At 41.9% G+C, this 18,295-nt stretch overlaps 1 protein-coding gene across 2 annotated transcripts; it reads right to left on the reverse strand.

Annotated features, from left to right (window-relative positions):
• Positions 1 to 5,455: 5,455 nt before the first annotated feature.
• On the reverse strand, positions 5,456 to 16,362 carry SMNDC1 (survival motor neuron domain containing 1). 2 transcript variants are annotated; one of them, XM_069796948.1, is made up of 6 exons: positions 16,222 to 16,362; positions 15,416 to 15,535; positions 11,375 to 11,517; positions 9,275 to 9,436; positions 7,985 to 8,138; positions 5,456 to 7,231 (listed from the first exon to the last, which is right to left on the reverse strand). In XM_069796948.1, the coding sequence occupies exons 2-6, from the start codon at positions 15,533 to 15,535 to the stop codon at positions 7,094 to 7,096; spliced, it is 717 nt and encodes a 238-aa protein (XP_069653049.1). In that variant the 5' UTR covers positions 16,222 to 16,362; the 3' UTR covers positions 5,456 to 7,093. The 2 variants fall into 2 exon arrangements, with proteins under 2 accessions (XP_069653049.1, XP_069653050.1); XM_069796949.1 differs by lacking the exon at positions 16,222 to 16,362 and adding an exon at positions 15,735 to 16,041.
• Between the last annotated feature and the right edge of the window lie 1,933 nt (positions 16,363 to 18,295).

Raw genomic sequence — 18,295 nt, forward strand, 5'->3', positions numbered from 1 at the left:
CTCTGTGGCCCTAGGTTCTGCCCACCACATTAACTCTAGTTTCATCCAGAATAACACTTATTCTTGCCACATGGTAATTTGGGCATGGAATCACATTTTCCTTTCATCTTTGCAAAATTGTGTGAGGTTTTTTTTATGTTTTGCTTTATGGGTGCTATTGTTTTTCTGCTTTATTTTTGTGTTTGTAGAGTAACAGAAGTCCTAAATCTATTATCTCCTTAACTTTACAAGCATATGGTGACTTTTCCTGTAAAAACAGAATTGGATGTGCTTTCCTTAGGCAACTTGCCCACACAGTAGACACACATGCACGTGCACACACAGCTCCCTCGTAAGCTCATTCTGTCAAGTCCTCCCTCTGTAAATTAGATCCCCAGTGGGCCTCTTTGCTACGGACAAACCCATTAAAAAGACCATCCAGCATTTTCCTTCTTTTGACACAAGCGTATTACAGTATGTCATTTCATGTCTGCAGACAAGGTGGAGATGACTATCTGGCTGCATTTGTCATGGTTATCCTGTGGCAAGTTGTCACTTGAAGGTCATTTTAATGTCCATTCCATTAGAGGCATGTCAGTGACGAAGGTGGTCTCAAATCTGTCTGTCTCAAGAAATCTGCAGGTCAATAGAAATGGGGTTAGCTATACAGACGTATTGTTTTCCAGGTTTTGTGGTAGTGTTTTCCTTTTGTTTGTTTGCCACCACCTGTTTCTGGCCTGTGAGCTCCAGCCTCCTGCTTTTATGCTCTTTGTTCTCTTGTATTTGCTGCTCCCTGTTTGTAGTCTGTGTTTCTGTGTTGCTCTGTTGAAATGGATGAAACATTTGGCTTCAGTGGAAGTGGGATCTGTCATGTGCACTAAATGGAGATAGTTGAGGGGTTTTCCCCCCCGCCCCAGGATCATAAGCTTTTCTTGTTGTGTATTTTCTGGCATCAGCCATGCATCATTAGAAAGAGAAACTGGCATTACTTCCTGAAAGAGAATGGTAAAAACCAGGACTTCATTCTGAGGTTAGGGAGGTGATAATAATAAAAAATAAGTTCATAAGTAGCAGAATGAAGTCTAATGTTTTTTCCTGGGGCTTTGTCCTGTGGACAGATTCTCTGGTGAGTGATAAATTCTGTGACCTGACAGTGACTGAAACTCCTCTGCATCCGTAACACAGTCTCTGAATTGTCCTGTGGGACCCTTGGGGAAGAGGAGTGCGTCCCTCTTCCTCTCTGTTCACCACTCTGCACAAAATACCTGGAAAATACTGATGCGCTGTCAGATTTGCTTGAAATTGGCCAACAGATCTGAGTGATGTTTGGGAGGACAAACGTGGGAGAGTGGTTGTCTGCATGCACAATGTTTTCCTTGGGAGCGACCTGTTATAGAAGGGCAGGTTGTTTAATTGGGGATAATATGTCAGCACTGACCCCTGCTTCTCTGCTTATTTCCTCCTGAGAAGAGGACTGATCTGTTTAATTATTAGGCAGAAGCAGAAATAAGGAGTCTATGGGTATTGGTACTATAGCTGTGGTTGTAAATGTGTAGTATTTAGGGTTTGTTTGGGGTGTTGCTGTGTTTGACTAAAACTAGAGTTGTCTCACAAGGAGGGATGCTTGTGTTGAGGTCCCTTCAAAAATGTCAAGGATCAGGAATTGTTGAGCACCCTGTGGGAAAGGTGGATGTGTCCTGTGAGGTGTGCGCTCGTACGGAGCTGAACAATTGAGAGTCACACTGTGCCGCTGACCTGACTGATGCAGGTCAAAGGTGTGAAATGTCATTTTCTTTCGGACAGATCTTCAATGTTAATCACACTGGAAGGGCTATGGGTAATATTTTAATTTTTACCCCACTGGAAAAAATCAGACCCTTAGTTTGTAGTATCCGAGTGAGGCCCAGAGGAAGCTGGTGGGGTGAGCTAGTTAATTTGGTCTTTAACAAGTCATTCACCATCTTGGCTTGTTGTCTGCTGTGCTACAGTCATGCGCTGAAGCTTCATTTTAATACAGCATTTACTCACAGGAAACAAAGGCTGCAGAGGACTGATGTTGGCCTCGAGCAGGTCAAGGGAAGGCAGCTGACTTCCTTACATTCCTGGGGAGTGCAGGGTGGCCCCAGCCAGTGCTTTTAAGGCCGTGAAGGGCATTCATGTACTGGAAATGTGGCAATTCAGAGAAATCACGCAGACGGGAATGATAAGTAAGTGGCTCTGAGTACTAGTAATAATGCTAATCTTGCCTCAAGGGATGCTCCCAGGTTGGGAATTTCTGCAGTAAGGTCCTCTGGGATGTTTCGTCATACAGATCTGACTGCAGCATGTATGGGGCTGGAAGACCTTGGCATTTCTTGTTGCCTTCCAGCAATCAATAGCTCTGGCGTGCCTCCTTCATGAGGTGATAGTTACAGGGGCGGTTTGAGAGAACAGAGATTTAGCCTTTATCTGTTCTTCCCCCGTGGTGATTCCCACTGAAAGAAACACTAGTGAGCCAGAAAGCCACTCTGTGCATGTGCAGTCAGCTTTGGGCCAAATTCACCTCTTCCGTAAGGTCTCATTGAGGTCATGAATGTTGCAGCAGGGCTGTATTTCAGCAAGGATTAATTTTGATCTTGAGGGACATTACAGCAAAGCAGGGTAAACCATCAAGGAATTTAAAGCATTTTATGGTGGTTTTAACATTGTGGTTGCTAGTCAGAATGTACACAGACATAGTTCATAACTTGACTTGGGCTACCAGTACTCCAGCTAGTGCTCAGTTTAGCTAAGGCTAGAAAATGCTTTCCATTTAATCCCTTTTCAAAAATACTTCTCTCAAAACAATTCACTGTCTTGGATCTCCTCCTGGAAGGCTTGATGGGGAAGTATAAAAGCTCTTTCCTTTCCTGGAGTGGTGGACAATTGTACAAAATAGCACTCATCGCCCTAGGGAATACCAGGTTCATCAGGTCAGCTAAAAATGTAAGGTTTAAAACTTAGCATGACTTGTATTCCTCACGGAGAATGTCTCTTTGGGAAGTAACATCCCCTTTCAATCTAGGTGAGAGCAAGACACTTTCTGTCAGCATCCATCATGGGAAAGCTTTGCACTTCTATACAGACCAAAGAATCATTGCAAGGTGAGTTCAGCATAGAAAGATAATTGCTTTACAAAAGGAAATAATGTGAGTGCTTTTGTGTAGCAAAGCCTTCAGCTCAAGGCCGGAGTATTGACATGTCAGTGAAATGCTTAATCAGGTTGTATGTTAACAGGTCACTAGCTTGGGTATGTGACACGGATGTTTACCGTAGTCCTGAGGCAAACATCCCTCCTTATTTTGCAATCCAAGTAAGTGAAGCTTTTTAGAGTGCAGATAAAGACTGGACAAATTGCAATGCGAAGAGCAGCACCAGCTGCAAGGTAGTGATCACTCTCTTGATTCTGGCCCAAGAACGTTTTCCATCATCTTACACTTAGTGTAACCGTTGCGAGACACACAAGTGGTGGTTGTTCCACAAAATACTGCCGTGAAGCTGATTCAGGCGAGAGGAACATCAATGGGAAGTATATAGAAGTTTGCTGTCGGTTTTGCCTTCTAAACATCTCCAGCGTTGAATTGCAATCTAAGTTAAAGTCTTTTTTTGTATTTACAATCTGCTCAGGCCAAGCGTCTACAGAAATAAGTGATGCAACACTCTCACTCTGGCGTAAGGGAAAGCAAAAGAGAAATGGATTGCCATGACCATGAAAATTTAAAGTTGCTACTCTTAAGACTGTTCTAAATACTTAAACTGACTGGAGCAGTCCCAGATTTGTGAGTCAAATTTGTGCTAGTTTAATTTCCACAATAAATTACAGTTTGTACAAGGCAGAGGCTGTACTAGATAGATAAACCATTTCCTGTAGTTACTTACTTTTAAGAGGAAATGTGCATCCCATGCTGGTCATCTTGCACAGTATCCTTATCTGAAAGGAACAAATCTGTGTTCTCTGACAAGTAGCTTTTCCATAGTGTCTCTAGCTTAGTGGTTTTGCAGTCCTTACTTTTACACTGAACTGACTTTCCCTCTGTCGTTTCAGTATTTCCAAGTACTGTGTTTTATAGTAGGATTTGCTAGCACTGGGGTAGGTACTTACTCTGCTTGCCGAGAGGCCCAGCAGTCAATGCAGAGCATGAGTTCTGAAAAAACAGGTTTCTTCTTGTTTAGAGCAGCTAATAAAGCTGGGAGATAAATTATAAAAAACAACCACCGACCAATACCAAAACACTCAGGCCACTTCAGCATTTGTAAAATAAGGAACTTCCTTGTTTGTTTGTTTTGGCAATTACCAACGTGGCTTAACACATGATTTATGTTTTCTGTGTGAATTTCTCAAGATGGTTTACTAAGGCAGTGTTCCAAAGCCAGACTACACATGAACCAGCCCCATTCTGCAGATGAGGAAACAGCATCAAAAAAAAAAAAAAAAAATCAGCTGCCACAAGGAATGGCTGTGTGGCCAAGATGGCAGTTCTGATGGTTTTCTTCAAAATGTTCTCTCTTCTGGTGATCAGACCACCCCAGCCACAGTGGTGTCACTGTGTCACTCCCTATTCCAGGTAAGGCATTTAAGGAAAAAGCATATCAAAACTTTCTTTCAGCATTTCTTTGCAGTGCCCAACGGAAGAGTTAGTTACAGCTAAGTTCATTAAGCAACCCATGGTGTGCAAGAGCTGACAGTAAGTTACTCAAAGGAAATGTACAAGGTTGGCTGAATTTTTTTTGGAAAGGCTGAGCACAAATTAAATTGTCCATAAGGCCAACGAATTTTAACTTGAGCTGGACTGTTATCCTAAGGGAGGCTCGTGCACCCATTGTGTTCTGTGACTCACTGTACCTTAAGTTCTCTTCAGGACTAGTGAACACATAGTCCTGTGATAGATAGAGACTACTGTATTTATTACATCAAAAGATGAGCACATGTAGTACATGTCAGGTATGGATTAAGTCTCTTTCTCCAAAGACTTTTTTTTTTATTTTAACGAACAGGTAGAGTTAAGGAAAGGCTCACATGGCTTCCTGAAAACTCCAGTTCTGTCTGCTTTAGTGTGTTTCAGTTCTAACTTCAAGATGCTCCTTGATACAGCAGTGATACAGCAATATGTATCACAGCCATCTGTGAAAGACAACAGGTGACCTTCCTCAGCACATGGCTGTCAGTGTTTATCAGCTGTCACCTATTTACTGTCAGTGCTGAGACTTGTCTCTGTAGGGTGCAGGCTGTAATGCAAACTCCCTGTCTAAAAAGCAGTGGGGTCAGATTATTTTACTCTTAAGAACTTCTCTATGCAAAAGAAAATTTAAGCCCTCTGCTACCAGTGAAGATGAGGAATTAAGCAAAATGTACTTCATCTTGCAGTGACTCAATTCACTTGTGTGTTGCACTCTGTCCAGCAGATTCTGTACTTCCCACTTTCCCCCCACCATGTATATTTTCACTTTGTCAAATATATCCAGCAGATTTTAAACACTTTATTTAATAAAAGTTAAACATACAAAACTGAAATTAACACACTTTGTATTCATAAAAATCACCTTCTCCCATTATAGGGAGAACCTTTTTCTATGTATGGATTCTAAACTACCAGTTGTAGAGTTTAGCTTGAGTTGTGACTCAGGTAACTGATGGACATTTCCACCAATCAGTGCATCAACAATTGCTGACGTGACCTGATCTAGTTAACAAATTACAAAATGAGCTACATTAACATAATATACAGGGAAATAATGGTCAGGGTTAATGGACAAGAAACACCCTTTAATTATTTAATGGGGGAAATAGCTGATGTAGTCTTGTCCATTAACTCAGCCCTAGATTTTACAAAAATAATATCTACATTGTATACAGGGCTACCCATTAACTTCTTTAAACACATTACGGGTTCAGAGATGGTACCACTACCGTAAGTGAGAGACAAGTAACAGAGGAAAACAAATCACATATAAAATACAAGAAAGCAAGAGCTTTTACACGTGGTTTCCTGAATAAAATTGAAGGGGCTCAGCAGCACTGTGATACAGCTGACATTACAATGAACATGAGGGCCAGTCAGTTATTTAAGGACAGAAACTTCAGACTAACCTTTACTCACTCACAGCTAACTAAGTGGGATCTAGCCATTCGTATCTGCTGCACTGCAGTTCTACTTGACTAGATGGAGGAGGCCCAGAAGCTGTTACTGTATATTCCAGGTCTGTGGCCATACCATCAACCCTACAAGGTCTACAAGATGGGAGATGATGGCTCCTTTCCAAAGCACAACCATTTATGTTCTCCAACTCTCTGATCCTTGGGGAGGGGTGGGGTGGGTATTTTTAAGTGCAGTTCGCTACGTTGAAATTGGAGTCTAAATACCTTGTCCTATGGTTTTCTGGTTACCTCTCAATAACCTCCTATGAGAATTTGATGAGTATTTAAAAAAAAAAATTACTTCCCCTGCCTAACTTCTAGCGCAGGCAATTCAGACTAGAATTAGTCAGATTTATTGTTTCTAGCACATGAATCATCATTAGTAGTAAAGATCCTATCAGCCCTGTTCTGCCCTCATTTACAGTTGTACAAATCAATCTTCAGTGGATTTGTAAGGGAGTAATTTAGAACTTCCTTAGCAATTCCACGTGACATATAAGCCAAGACAGAATCTAGCGCTCTCTCCCAGAGCTGCAGCAGCTCTGTAGTGCCGCTGAGACAGCACACAGCACTGTGACTACAGAAACGAGGGAAGCTGTTAAGGTGCCATTTTTATACCACCACTTTTCTTAAGGAAAAAAAAAAATTCACTACTAGTATGAAGGAAAGATTCCGAGATCAAAGCTGCAGATAACTACTGCTTTCAGAGTAACAGGTAACAGCAGTTCATGAAAGCATTTACCTGCAGAATGTATTTTAATGCAACTACAAAAAGTTTAATGATTAGGGGACTCAAATCAATAGCTGGAGATTTAAGGCTCGTATCAGCTGAAGCCAAAGTGATGGTGACAAAATGGACTACTCGCTATGTGCCAACAAATAATTTACTTTTAGAAAAATATAATGATAAAAAGATAAGTGTAAAGCCCTGCAGAGATGAAGTTCCACATTTTTCCCCCGTTACTGAGGCATCAAATGCCTGACATTATATTTAGAGGTATCTTGATATTGTGTCATAGGTTTGTCTGCAATTCCACATGTTCCAACTCCAACCTTGCCAGTTACACTCTCGGGGGAAGCAAAAATACTCCTCTTTACCTGCAAATGAAACAGAAAACACCATTTCTGAATAATTACCAACTGACTCTTAAAAAAACAAGTAATCATTACCATTTGAAGTGTTTCAATATTCTCAACTTCTTACTCTATAGACAGGCACACTTTCTAAAGGCTAGCTCATCTGTGGCACACTATCAGGAAGTGAGACAACAGAGCTGGGAACTTCCTGGCATGTAAGTACAGGATGTGATCCTGGTACTCAGGACCTTGGGTCAGGCCGATAATGAATAAAACTCACCCCTCTCATAAACTGATCTGTAGTAATTGTTTGTAAGGAAGACTAAAGCTTTTCCACTACATCTGGCAGCTCTTGGTCAAGCCATGAAAAAAATGAAATGAGGCTTTAAAATGTCCTTGCTACCTTTTTTACTCAATGCTTGCTCTTCCAGGGCAATTACTTAGTGCTGCATCTGCCAGGTCATAAACACAGCAAGAAGTTAGGCTGGAGGTTTAGACAGGCCCTCAGGTTCTAAGCTCCAACAAACACCAGCTGGCAACTGACAGTGAGCCCACCTATCCAAGCTAAGTGCAAGCTCAGCCTCTTAAAAGCAGCACTCCTCCAAAGCCATCTGGTACAAAACCAGGCCTTTTAAGTGTACAAAATACCAAACCACACACTTCAGAATCCCCTTTAAATAAATCCCTTCAAAAACCACTTCCTCCTCTCTCCCAAAGTACTGCACAGGATTCTATGCCCTGTTGTTATTCACATACTAACAAAACCAAACAAACCTGGCCTTTTTTGTTTTTAGAATAGGCTCTGTTGTTAAACTGTTGCCACTTGACTTTCTGGTCCTCTCGTTCCTGTTCAAGTTCTTTAATTCTCTGAGCTTTTTTCAAAGCCTTCTTCTTTTTATACTCTCGTTGCTGGGCTATCATCTCTTTTCTGGAGAGAAGGAAAAAAGACATTTTATGTTTGTGCCTTTTCCTGTAAGAAACTAAAATCCGTGTAAGACAGACATGCACAATAGTTTTCCATAAGTAAATGACAGAAAACAAAGCTTGTAAATATTCTCCACTTAAAGAAAAAAAAACAACAACCAGACAAGTCTTTCCATGCGTAAGCGTTACATTGCTTACTGATATATGTAGGCATAAGAAAAACCACCACCACCTGATTCAGACCAGACCAAACGCAGCAACTCGGGATTGTGTGCAATTCATCTCTGAAACTGAAAATGTACCTATCAGCACTTCTGCACTTCAGAAACATCTAGCATTTGGAAAATTTAAATAACCCATTCGAGTGAAAAGCCCATACTTTTCTGGAGTATGCAGGACTCTCATGCTACCAAGTATTGGACAGGGATGGAAGGAAAAGAACAAAGATAAGGTACTTCAGTAAAGAAAGTTCACAGAGTCGATCTATGCCACAATGCAGCACCCTTCAGAATGATCCTGTAGGGGAGGGATCACTGCCTGTAACAGACTCTGAAACTATACCACCTTCCCCAGCCCCTTCAAAAAAAAAAAGTTTTCAGCCCTTAAAAATACTTTTCTATGTTAGACACAGCAGGATACTGAGTAAAGCACATCTCCTCAGTGACAGGGTCAAGACAGCTATGCCAACACAGGGATGGGGCAGAAGCAGAAGTCCTTCATACTAGTGAGTATACTTGTTAGCCAAATCACAGCTCTCAGAACTGCCTGCACTAGATCTGGGCTGAAACTTGTAGGCTCTCTGCTGTCAGTGAAAAAGTACTAACTTTTTTTTCAATCTACCGCTTACACACTTGGTATCTTGAGATAGCATAATCTGGGTAAAAACAAAGTCTATCCTGTTATCTTGCCAGGATACAGAAGACACATGATACCAGCCACAACAACGTACCAAACATATGCTAGATGGATTTAAGATCCTTTCTCAAGCAAACGTGGAGATATTAAAGAGGTGTAGAATTTCAGAAAGGAGAGATTGTTTCATTAACCAATTTTTACACCTGGGGGGGAACCAAACAAAATACCCCAAAAAACCCACCAAAAACAAAGCAGCTTTCAGACTTCTGCCTGTATATTACTTACTTGGACATGGGTTTGTTGCCACTGTCCTCTTTTGCTTTTCTCCCCTCTTCCACAGGCTTGAGGTTGAACAGAGGTGTAACTTCAGCATTGCCATATCCAGCAAACGTGACCGCAGCTGTTCCATTCTCCTCATCTATTTCTTCAATCTCAGCTTCATAACACCTGTAAAGATATCATGGCTGTAAGCATGTGAGTAAAGCTTTAATACTCAGCCCTTCAACACCTACACTCTCAGCCAGCTAATGGCATTAAGTAAAAAATTTGCAAATATCAGCCTTCATTTTCAGGGACAATACACAAATCTAACTAAGAGATTATTTTCTTAAAGTCAAAGGAACACAAGTACAGTGACTGGAATCTGCTGTACTTGACCTTTAGCATCAAGGAGCAATGGCCTCACAGTTATCAAAACTAATGATTAATGCTGGGGCCAATCTAATCAGATATCCTGATTTGGTTCTAGTTCTGGCAGGTCATGGGACTGAAAAAAAAAAAAAAAAAAGGACCCAGCAAAATACTGCGTTCACAGAACACAGCTTTCAGAGAATTCACTGAGGCATCTTGGAAAACATCAGCTCACAAGAGCAAAGCTTTGGTTCCATTTTTCTCCATATGAAAAAGAATTAAGAAAAATTGAAGCTTTCAAAATATTCCCCCTTCAACACTTACAAAACTTAAAAGTTTCCTTATTGATTTAAAATAGTGATTTTGAAATTTTAGCAGAAATCAGTCCATTTCATACTTATGTGTATGAAACATTTTCGTCAAACTGACCTCATAATGGGAAAGAGGAAAAAAAGACAAGTGGCATTTCTGAAAATATTTAAAATAATTGAGTCTAAATTCAGAGCAAAAGGATACATCTAAAGCAAACAGAGGAATAAAATGAGATGTTTCACAGCCAATATTCCAGTTAACATTTACTAAATCAATTTCTTGCAACTTTAGTGGGCCAACATCATCCTGAGTTGAGCTAGATGAAAATACATGTAAACCCAAACTGCATGAAGTAAAGAGTATTAATCTCTGGCTAGCTCTTCATGAAACACTGGTCACTTAAGAAATGTTGCAACAGAAGCAGGGTGTTAAAAAAAAAAAAAGCAATACAAGTCCAGTAAGATCCACTTCAGCAGACACTCTGGCACATTCTTCCCCAAGGTCTGATCCTCTAACCCAGTGATCAGAGCAAGAAGAATGACCCAATGGTGACCTAAGACAGTAAGATTCAATTCTGAAGTTCTTACACAGAAATATTTTACTCAATAATAATCTGTGACAGAAACACTGTTCACTTTTATGTTTGTTTTCTACCTGGCATCAGGTATTGAGACATCAATAACTATACCAAAATCTCTATGTGGTTCCTACATTGTTATTAGAACCACATTCGCTGAACAATAGAATTTCTCTGTAAGTGGTAATGACTGGGATATTAGTCCTGCATAAATACTAATTTTTTAAGAAGCTGCAACAATTATATATTTTTGCAGTATGGAAAGTAATTTTAGAATGTTTATTTCAAAGATTATGAGGTCAGAATGAACTGCCTGGGTTCCCAGAACTTCTCAGGCTAATGTAATGGAGACTAAATCAAAAAAGTTGAGTAATTCTATAGGAAACATTACACAGCTAGTTATTTCAAGGCCAAAACCCAGCATTTCCAATTAAAAATTCATTTCCAATTAGAGGCACAAACTGAGATACAGCAGGGATTTTTCTTGATAGCAATCAATTACATATATATGAATGCAATGACATATTATGAATTATACATCCTGAAACCTTTATGAAAGACTGCTCTGACAAATCAATTCATGAAAGCCTGCCATTTATTACATTAGCAAATGGTAATTTACCAAAGCTACCCTACTTTTATAAGGTTAGTAACAAACAGGGCATTTCTAGAAAATAACTCCACATCTCTTTGCTTCTTATCTAAAATATGGACCTGTAATAAAGACAGTACAAGAATACCTAATATCATATTTATTTCCCAATTTCTTTTTGCTTTTAGTCACCCTAGGGGCAGTTCAAACTGAATGAAAGTCTCTTACCATTGAACTATTTCATGTAACTGTTAGAGAAGTTTTCTACACTTACTGTCCATCCTCACTCCATATCGCCATACACCTATCCCCAACCTTCCAGGAGTGACTTGGCAGAGCAGAAGCAGAACTGTCAGAACTTGCAAGAGTTTCCGAAGGTTGAGTTGAAAGGAGGTCTTTGGTTAATTCTATGACTTCCTATAAAAGACAGAAAACCCACAAAGAATAATTTTTCAAACTCTGTTACCATGCACATTTTTACCCCAAGTTTACTTGTTTGGTTTTTTTGAAGCTACTGTATTAAATTCATAGCTGATGTAAAGTGGACTAAGTTTGTTTTGTTTTTTTAATCATTTAACTAAACTCACTCATTGACAACATAGATAAAAAGATGTACGGTCCTCACTGTATTGCAGTAAGGTTCCCCATGCCCTCCTCAAAATTTCAAAAAGTAGCCTATCATTTTTATAGCGTTTCTTTCTAGACGAATTGTTTGTCCATAGGCACAGAAGACACAGCTAGACGGTCTCAAAAAAAAAAAACAACCCCCAAAAAATCAACAGTGTGACTCTGGACACATGGCTGCATGTGACGTTGGTTACTGACCAAAAAAAAAAAAAAAAAAAAAAAAAAATCACACATGGGGCAGAGCAAGTATTCAACAGGACAGTGCTCTGAAGACAAAACATGAAAGGATGCAACGCTTCTGTTCTCTCTGTAGCTGGCTGTTTCTTCCATCCCTCCCCCTTTGGGACTGGCTGGCTATATTATACATAGTAATCTCTAAAACACACAACAACTACAAGTCTAATTACAGCATTTTTAAGGGATGAAACATTTTTCAGTTTACTCAAAAAATACATTGATTGGCTGAACTGAAACACCCAGAGCCAGGGTGGAAGAGTACCTTCCACGACTGCCACTCTGTAAAGCCCTCTCATTTATAGAAAGCATTCAGGTGCATACTAAAAAAAATTTATTTCCTTAAGTCATTTTGATGTGTTTGTTTTTCTCCAAATTCCCTGACCTTTAAGATTTCAGGTCAGGCCTTCCCTTGCTAATCCAGCAAGACAAACAACAAAGTAACAATTTTTTTCCAGCTCCTTTAAATATTCATTCACAGACAGGGGCATGCAAAAGCCCCTCCCTAACTTCCTGTCAATATTATATTCTTATTCGGTATAATCAAGACCACTGGTTTTCACTAGCCTTAAAAGTCAAAGGAACCAGCACCTAAAATTTAAACTTTCCATATAAGTCAAAGCAACTCTGCAGTCCTTAAAGAAGGAAAATTCTTCAGTTCTTTGAGCATCTCAGCATGAACCATTGTCACTCTCCTAGCTAACAGTAAATATTTCAATTAGGGGAGGGTTCCAGGTAAACAATGTTCAACTGAGGCTCAGTGGAGCTTGAACTTTCCTCCCAGTTTCACATCCTAGTTCAGCTATGGGCATACAAAGACTAGCTCAGGAAAACACAGTAAAGAAGCTGTTCTTCATTCCTCAAGAACCTGAAGGATCATAAACAGTTCCCAAATAATAAGTTAATACAATATAAACTTACATGTATTTTTATCTGATAAACTGTACAACTGGCATGAATGGCCTAACAGTTTGTTTCTGTTGCAGCTGTTAATGTCTGAACTTTCAACGCCTTCCTAATAAAAGTTCTGCCCTTTGTTTTAGAGGAGCTGCTAGTTAATAAGTGCAACAGTAAGCATGATCAGCAGCAACTGTAAGCACAGAAAAATGCTTACAATTACTTCTAACTACTTTGGTCTTCATTTTCTGTAATACTACGGCTGAACCAGAACAGATTTTGATTATCAAATTACCTAATTTGAGAGCACTCTGCAGAACATACAGCATTAGCCTAATTTTCCCTCCTGGATGCAAAATCCCAAACTATTCCTCAACACAGACAGCTGTATTCTGCAAATCCAAGAGGCATCATGGTTTGAAATAGGTATCTTATCTCAGCAGGTCAAATACAATACGTCAGGCATAAGCTACCTGCAAGTGTTTCAGCTCTGTAGGCTACCAGTAATATGAAACTGTTGACTTATTCTTGCCACATTCATAGGTCTCTTATTGTAGAACTCAAATGTGAATAGTTTCAGACTCGTCTACCAAGAATTCTTTGAATTTGACAAAGTCACTTACACACCAGGCTATAAACAGCAACCGTTTTGTATAAATCTTCATCTGATACCACCTATCATAGTGCTAAGCACATAAGATAGAAACATTAATTTTATTGCAACCCATAACAGTTCTAAAGTCTTTAACAGAATTGCTCATTCAAAGAAAATTTCTGAGCATGAGTTAGGCTACCACAGCAGCTCAGTACAGCCAAATGGGTTGAACAATATGGCTTGCTGCCACATCCCCGTGACACAAAGGTGTGACCCGCAGAGAATACTAGTTAGTTTGCCAGGATTCTTCCTGACCAGCTGGTCTTTACAAAGCCAGACAGAGCTCTACGCTCCAGAACACAACGCCCACAGGTATCATCTCCAATTACAGAATATGACAGCTGCCATCAATTCTACTTGATACAAAAGGTAAGTTTGGTTCTTGGGTGCACAGACACTGTCCTAGAAGTGCTTCAGTGAAACAAAAAAATGAAAAGCTAAGTATTTATAAAAATTTCTTTAAATATTTATTTTAATCTTGTTACTCAGGAATAAGCTAAGTATACGAAATGCACTAGTGCATCACTATGACAGCAAAAAAATGTTTCAATTACATAGTAACAATCTTTCTGAACAGGCAAAAAGCTGTAGTTGGGACACTGAAGCATCAAACCCATTTCTACAATCGTTTGATTGGCATATATTAAGTCTGCAAAACATTATGTCATTTTCAAGGTGGAACATATGGATAGCAAACCTTTTGGGGACGAAAGTGTAAAGATCTTCCCCATTCTGTGCAGAAAGCTTTTATAAAAAAGTTTGCAAGTTGTCCTTTCACATCAATGATCTCTGCATATCAAAGCCGAGGTCGTGTTGGTATCGGAAATATCATCCCATATGGGTTTTGCTGTGCATTTTAAAAATATAAAAATATACACATGCTTTTAACAGTGTACAACAAAGGACATTAAGATGATCTATAAAGTGCCTTGTGGGCACAAAGCCTTTGTAATTTAAAAGGAATTCTACAGATCACTGATTTGAGTCACTACTTGTATTTTGGTTGAAGCATCGTTTTTATCACTGTTATTTCCATACAGAATAGCGGTCACTGAATCTTGTACTGAGTAGACTTATATATTTTTAGATCTGATGGCTAAAGCAATCCACAACAGAAATGAAGGAGCATCTTGCACTCTCATGACAAATTTTAACAGTATTGCTGGGTTTTTTATATGCCAATGTGTCTTTATACGCATGAGAAGCTAAAAGACCACTATCAACTTAAAAGTTAGACTGGTGGTCTTCCTGTAACTGAACAATACCCTAAGGACCAGAAATGGTTTTTACCTCTCAAGAATGCGGTATGCTCTCAAGTGTTTAAAAAAACTGCAGGTGGCAAATGAAGAACACGACTCTTCCTTTCTTATATAAAAACCTTAACACAGTCAAGGCTTACATGTACAAGGAATACAGAACTACTTTCTAAAGCTTTTATCATTGCAAATGCGTGCAATGAATAAACAGATTCTGGATCAAATTATTTGACAACTCAAAAATAAGCAGAAAGGCATAACGTTAAGCCCAACTATCAGGCTTCAGCATAGTATAAGCAACAAAAAGTAATGACTTTCTGAGAAATGCTCTAAAGAAATAAAGAAAGAGATAGTAAAGACAGCACTGGCATATCTTTCATCACTCTGGCTAAAGTTTTTAGCAGAAGAGTTTGCTGTATCAATTAGTACATCTTTTTCACTAATCTGCAAGACAGGTTTAAAAATAGGCCACCCTTTGGGTTTGTTTTTTTTCAAACCAACCCCACCACAATTGTATCAAATTATGTGAAAATAAAGTAATAAACCCACTAAGCATATATTTTTGTTGCAACGCAAGTATTTAGGAAAGATGAAACACCTGCTAAAGACCCTGGAGTTTCAGCTACTCATACCCTCAAGTTCTCACCTGTAAGTCCTTCTTCAGTTTTAGTAAATCTTCATTTTCCGCATTCCCAGATAGGGCAGCCTCAACTTGCTGAAGCTGAGCTTTGTAGCTAGCTAACTGCTTGGCAAGGTCTTCTGACATCTGCAAAAAAACACACACACACACACACATGCACACATAACACATCAAAACAACAGGCTTGCTGCTTTTTAATCACGTCTTGCGGCGCGAGTACAGTGAAACTGATAAACAAGTAACACGAAAAGGTATTACTAAAATACTAAAAATGCACCTGACTAAGTTTCAGTAAGGCACTACGTGACTATAGGTAGCCGCTCACCTTAATTTTCGCGCCGTTCAACTACTCCCAAGCAGTTTCTAAAAAAGCAAGCTTAAACACGTGCCTGCACGGGGAAAACGCCTAACTTACAGCGGGCGAGCGGCGGGGTCTTCAGGCAGCCTCGCAATTACCCGCGTCTTTAGAAAACTACCGCGCACTACCGCTTCTCCCCGCTGCCTGCCACCGGGCACCGTCTTCACGGTTACAGCAGCGAGATCCCCCGCGGCAGCCGGGACCGGGCCCTCCCGGGAGCCGACCGCCCCACGGCCACCCACTGCCTGTCGGACCGAGCCGGGCGACTCGGGGAACGGCGAGGACGGCGAGGGGGGGCGGGCCCGTGAGGAAGGGCCCGCGCCGGCGGACAGGCCCCGGCTCAGGCCTACGCCGAGGCCTAGGCCCGGGCTCCCTCCAAGCGGGAAGGACGAGGCCGCCGGGCGTGAGGCGCGGAGAGGGGGGGTGGCGGCGGCGAGCAGCTGCCGGGTCTCACCTCGGCGGGGGTGCGGGGCCCGGGCCGGGCCGGGGGAAGGGGAGGGGGGGGGGTGTCCGCCGCTCCGGGTCCCGTCGGGCCGCGGCCGCTTCCGTCTACCTTCGCCGCAGCCGGGGGGAGGGGCGGGGCAAAGGCCCAGCGCGCGCCGGCGCTCGCGAGAGCGCCCCCGCCGGTCACGTGCTGCCGGCGCGCGGCGCTGGTCGGCCCGAGCAACGCGGCCGCCTCCCGCCGCCTTCGGGTCACGTGCCGGGGGGACGGGGGCGAGGGGGCGCGGAGGTCTCGCGACCGCCTCGCGAGGCCGCGAGAGCGGCGCGGGAGCTGGCCCGGGGGAGGCCTAGCGCGCGTGCGCGCGGCTAGCGCGCGGGGCCCGAGCGCGAGCGCGAGCCTGGGCGGGCGCCGCGCCGTGCGGCCTGCGCCGCTCCCGCCGGCGGCCGGGCCTCGGGCCCGAGGGTTCCCTTGTCCCCGTACGAGAGTCCCGCGTAAGGAGGGGTCAGCAGCCCCTCCTCGGGCAAACGGCCCTGGCCCTCCCTGCTGCGGCTCGGCGGGACGGGGAGGGAGCTGCCCGGTCTCGCTGCGGTTGTCCCGACAGCGTTGGCATCAGCGGAAGCTGCTAACGGCTTCGAAATCTTCCTCTTTCGGGCAAGGCGCAGCGTTCCCAGAGGAATGGTGTCACGTTTCTGATCGTCCGACCGCTCGCTGCTGTAGGGGAGGGACCGCAGGGCGCCGGAGTCTGCCCGCGCCCGATGGAGAGCCTCCCTCACGTCTTTGCTCTTGACAGTACCACACGCGGTACGCTCTGGCTGCTGAAGTGACAATTAGAACCATGCAAAACGTAGCACCAAGCAATTTAGAAGAGAGTAAGTTTCGATACTTGGTCCTACAACAGGAGAGGAGAAGCTCAGTGGCTTCTTCAAGCCCGTCACAGGAAGAAAAAAGTACTTCCTGGTGGAAATCCGGTAATTAATTTGGCCTTGAGCCTGCGAGCCGAGCAAATCAAGCAGGCATCCAAAAAGCTTCTTGGTATTACCAGGAGGATCGGTGTCTCTTGCAAACATCCTGTCCCTCGTGGTCATCAGCATGCAGGGCTTCACAGGAAGATGACTTTGCTTGGACTCTTTGGGTTCGTTTACATATTAAGGGGGAAATACACCTACTGTGTTCTGTGACGCTTGGTTTATGTCCTCAGAGGATATCCTGTACGGGGATAAAACACGTTTCTGTATCTTGGTGTATGATTTGGTAATTAAAATACAGAAATTATTGGACGCTGTTCACAGACTGATTGATGAGACCAAGTGTAACAACAGTAGCATCTTTTTAGTATTTTCATCAATAATCTAGAAATAGATACAGAAGACATCTTCTGATAAGGCTTTGTGGACAGATCTGTGGCAGTTGAAAAGACATAAAGTTTATTGATACAGAGCAATCTAATGACTTTGTGAGCTTACCTATGAGTTAAAATGCACATTAGTACAATCAATTTCAACTTCCTCTCTCAAAACAAGAAATCTAGGCCATATCTGCAGAATTGAAGCAACAGAGAGGGCAGAGAGGGGCTGAGGAGGCATGCAGTGTCCAGTTATCTCCAAAGGCAACAACAGCAAAAAGGACAATATTTCTGTGGTTGCATCAGCAGGAGCAAACATAAGGAAGTGTTTTACTTCTGCAACAGTTTCAGTGAGAGTTAATGCTGAAATAGTATATATAGTTTTACAAGGTTTGCAGACTTCTAAAAAGAGCCACCAACGTTACTCAATGGCTGGAGAAAACACCCTTCTCTCAGCAAAAGGCTGAAATGCCCAAACTCTTTAGCTCATACAGGAAGACCGGGAGGTGACCTGATTACAACATGTAACTAATTTCACAGGAAAATAGTATGAAGTACTCAAAACATAAAAACATTGCAACACCCAGTTGACTAAAAGCTAAAGGTACAATTACCTTTAAGAGTTTTGGGGTTTGTTTTTTTTTCTCTTGGTTTCTTCAGCTCAGGATAGTGCCTTTTTAGATGGTATTTCAACACATGCTATCATTCAAACACATGCTGCTATGTACAGGAAGACAAGCCAGA

Source organism: Haliaeetus albicilla, chromosome 11 (assembly GCF_947461875.1).
Source record: "Haliaeetus albicilla chromosome 11, bHalAlb1.1, whole genome shotgun sequence".
NCBI classification, from domain to species: domain Eukaryota; kingdom Metazoa; phylum Chordata; class Aves; order Accipitriformes; family Accipitridae; genus Haliaeetus; species Haliaeetus albicilla.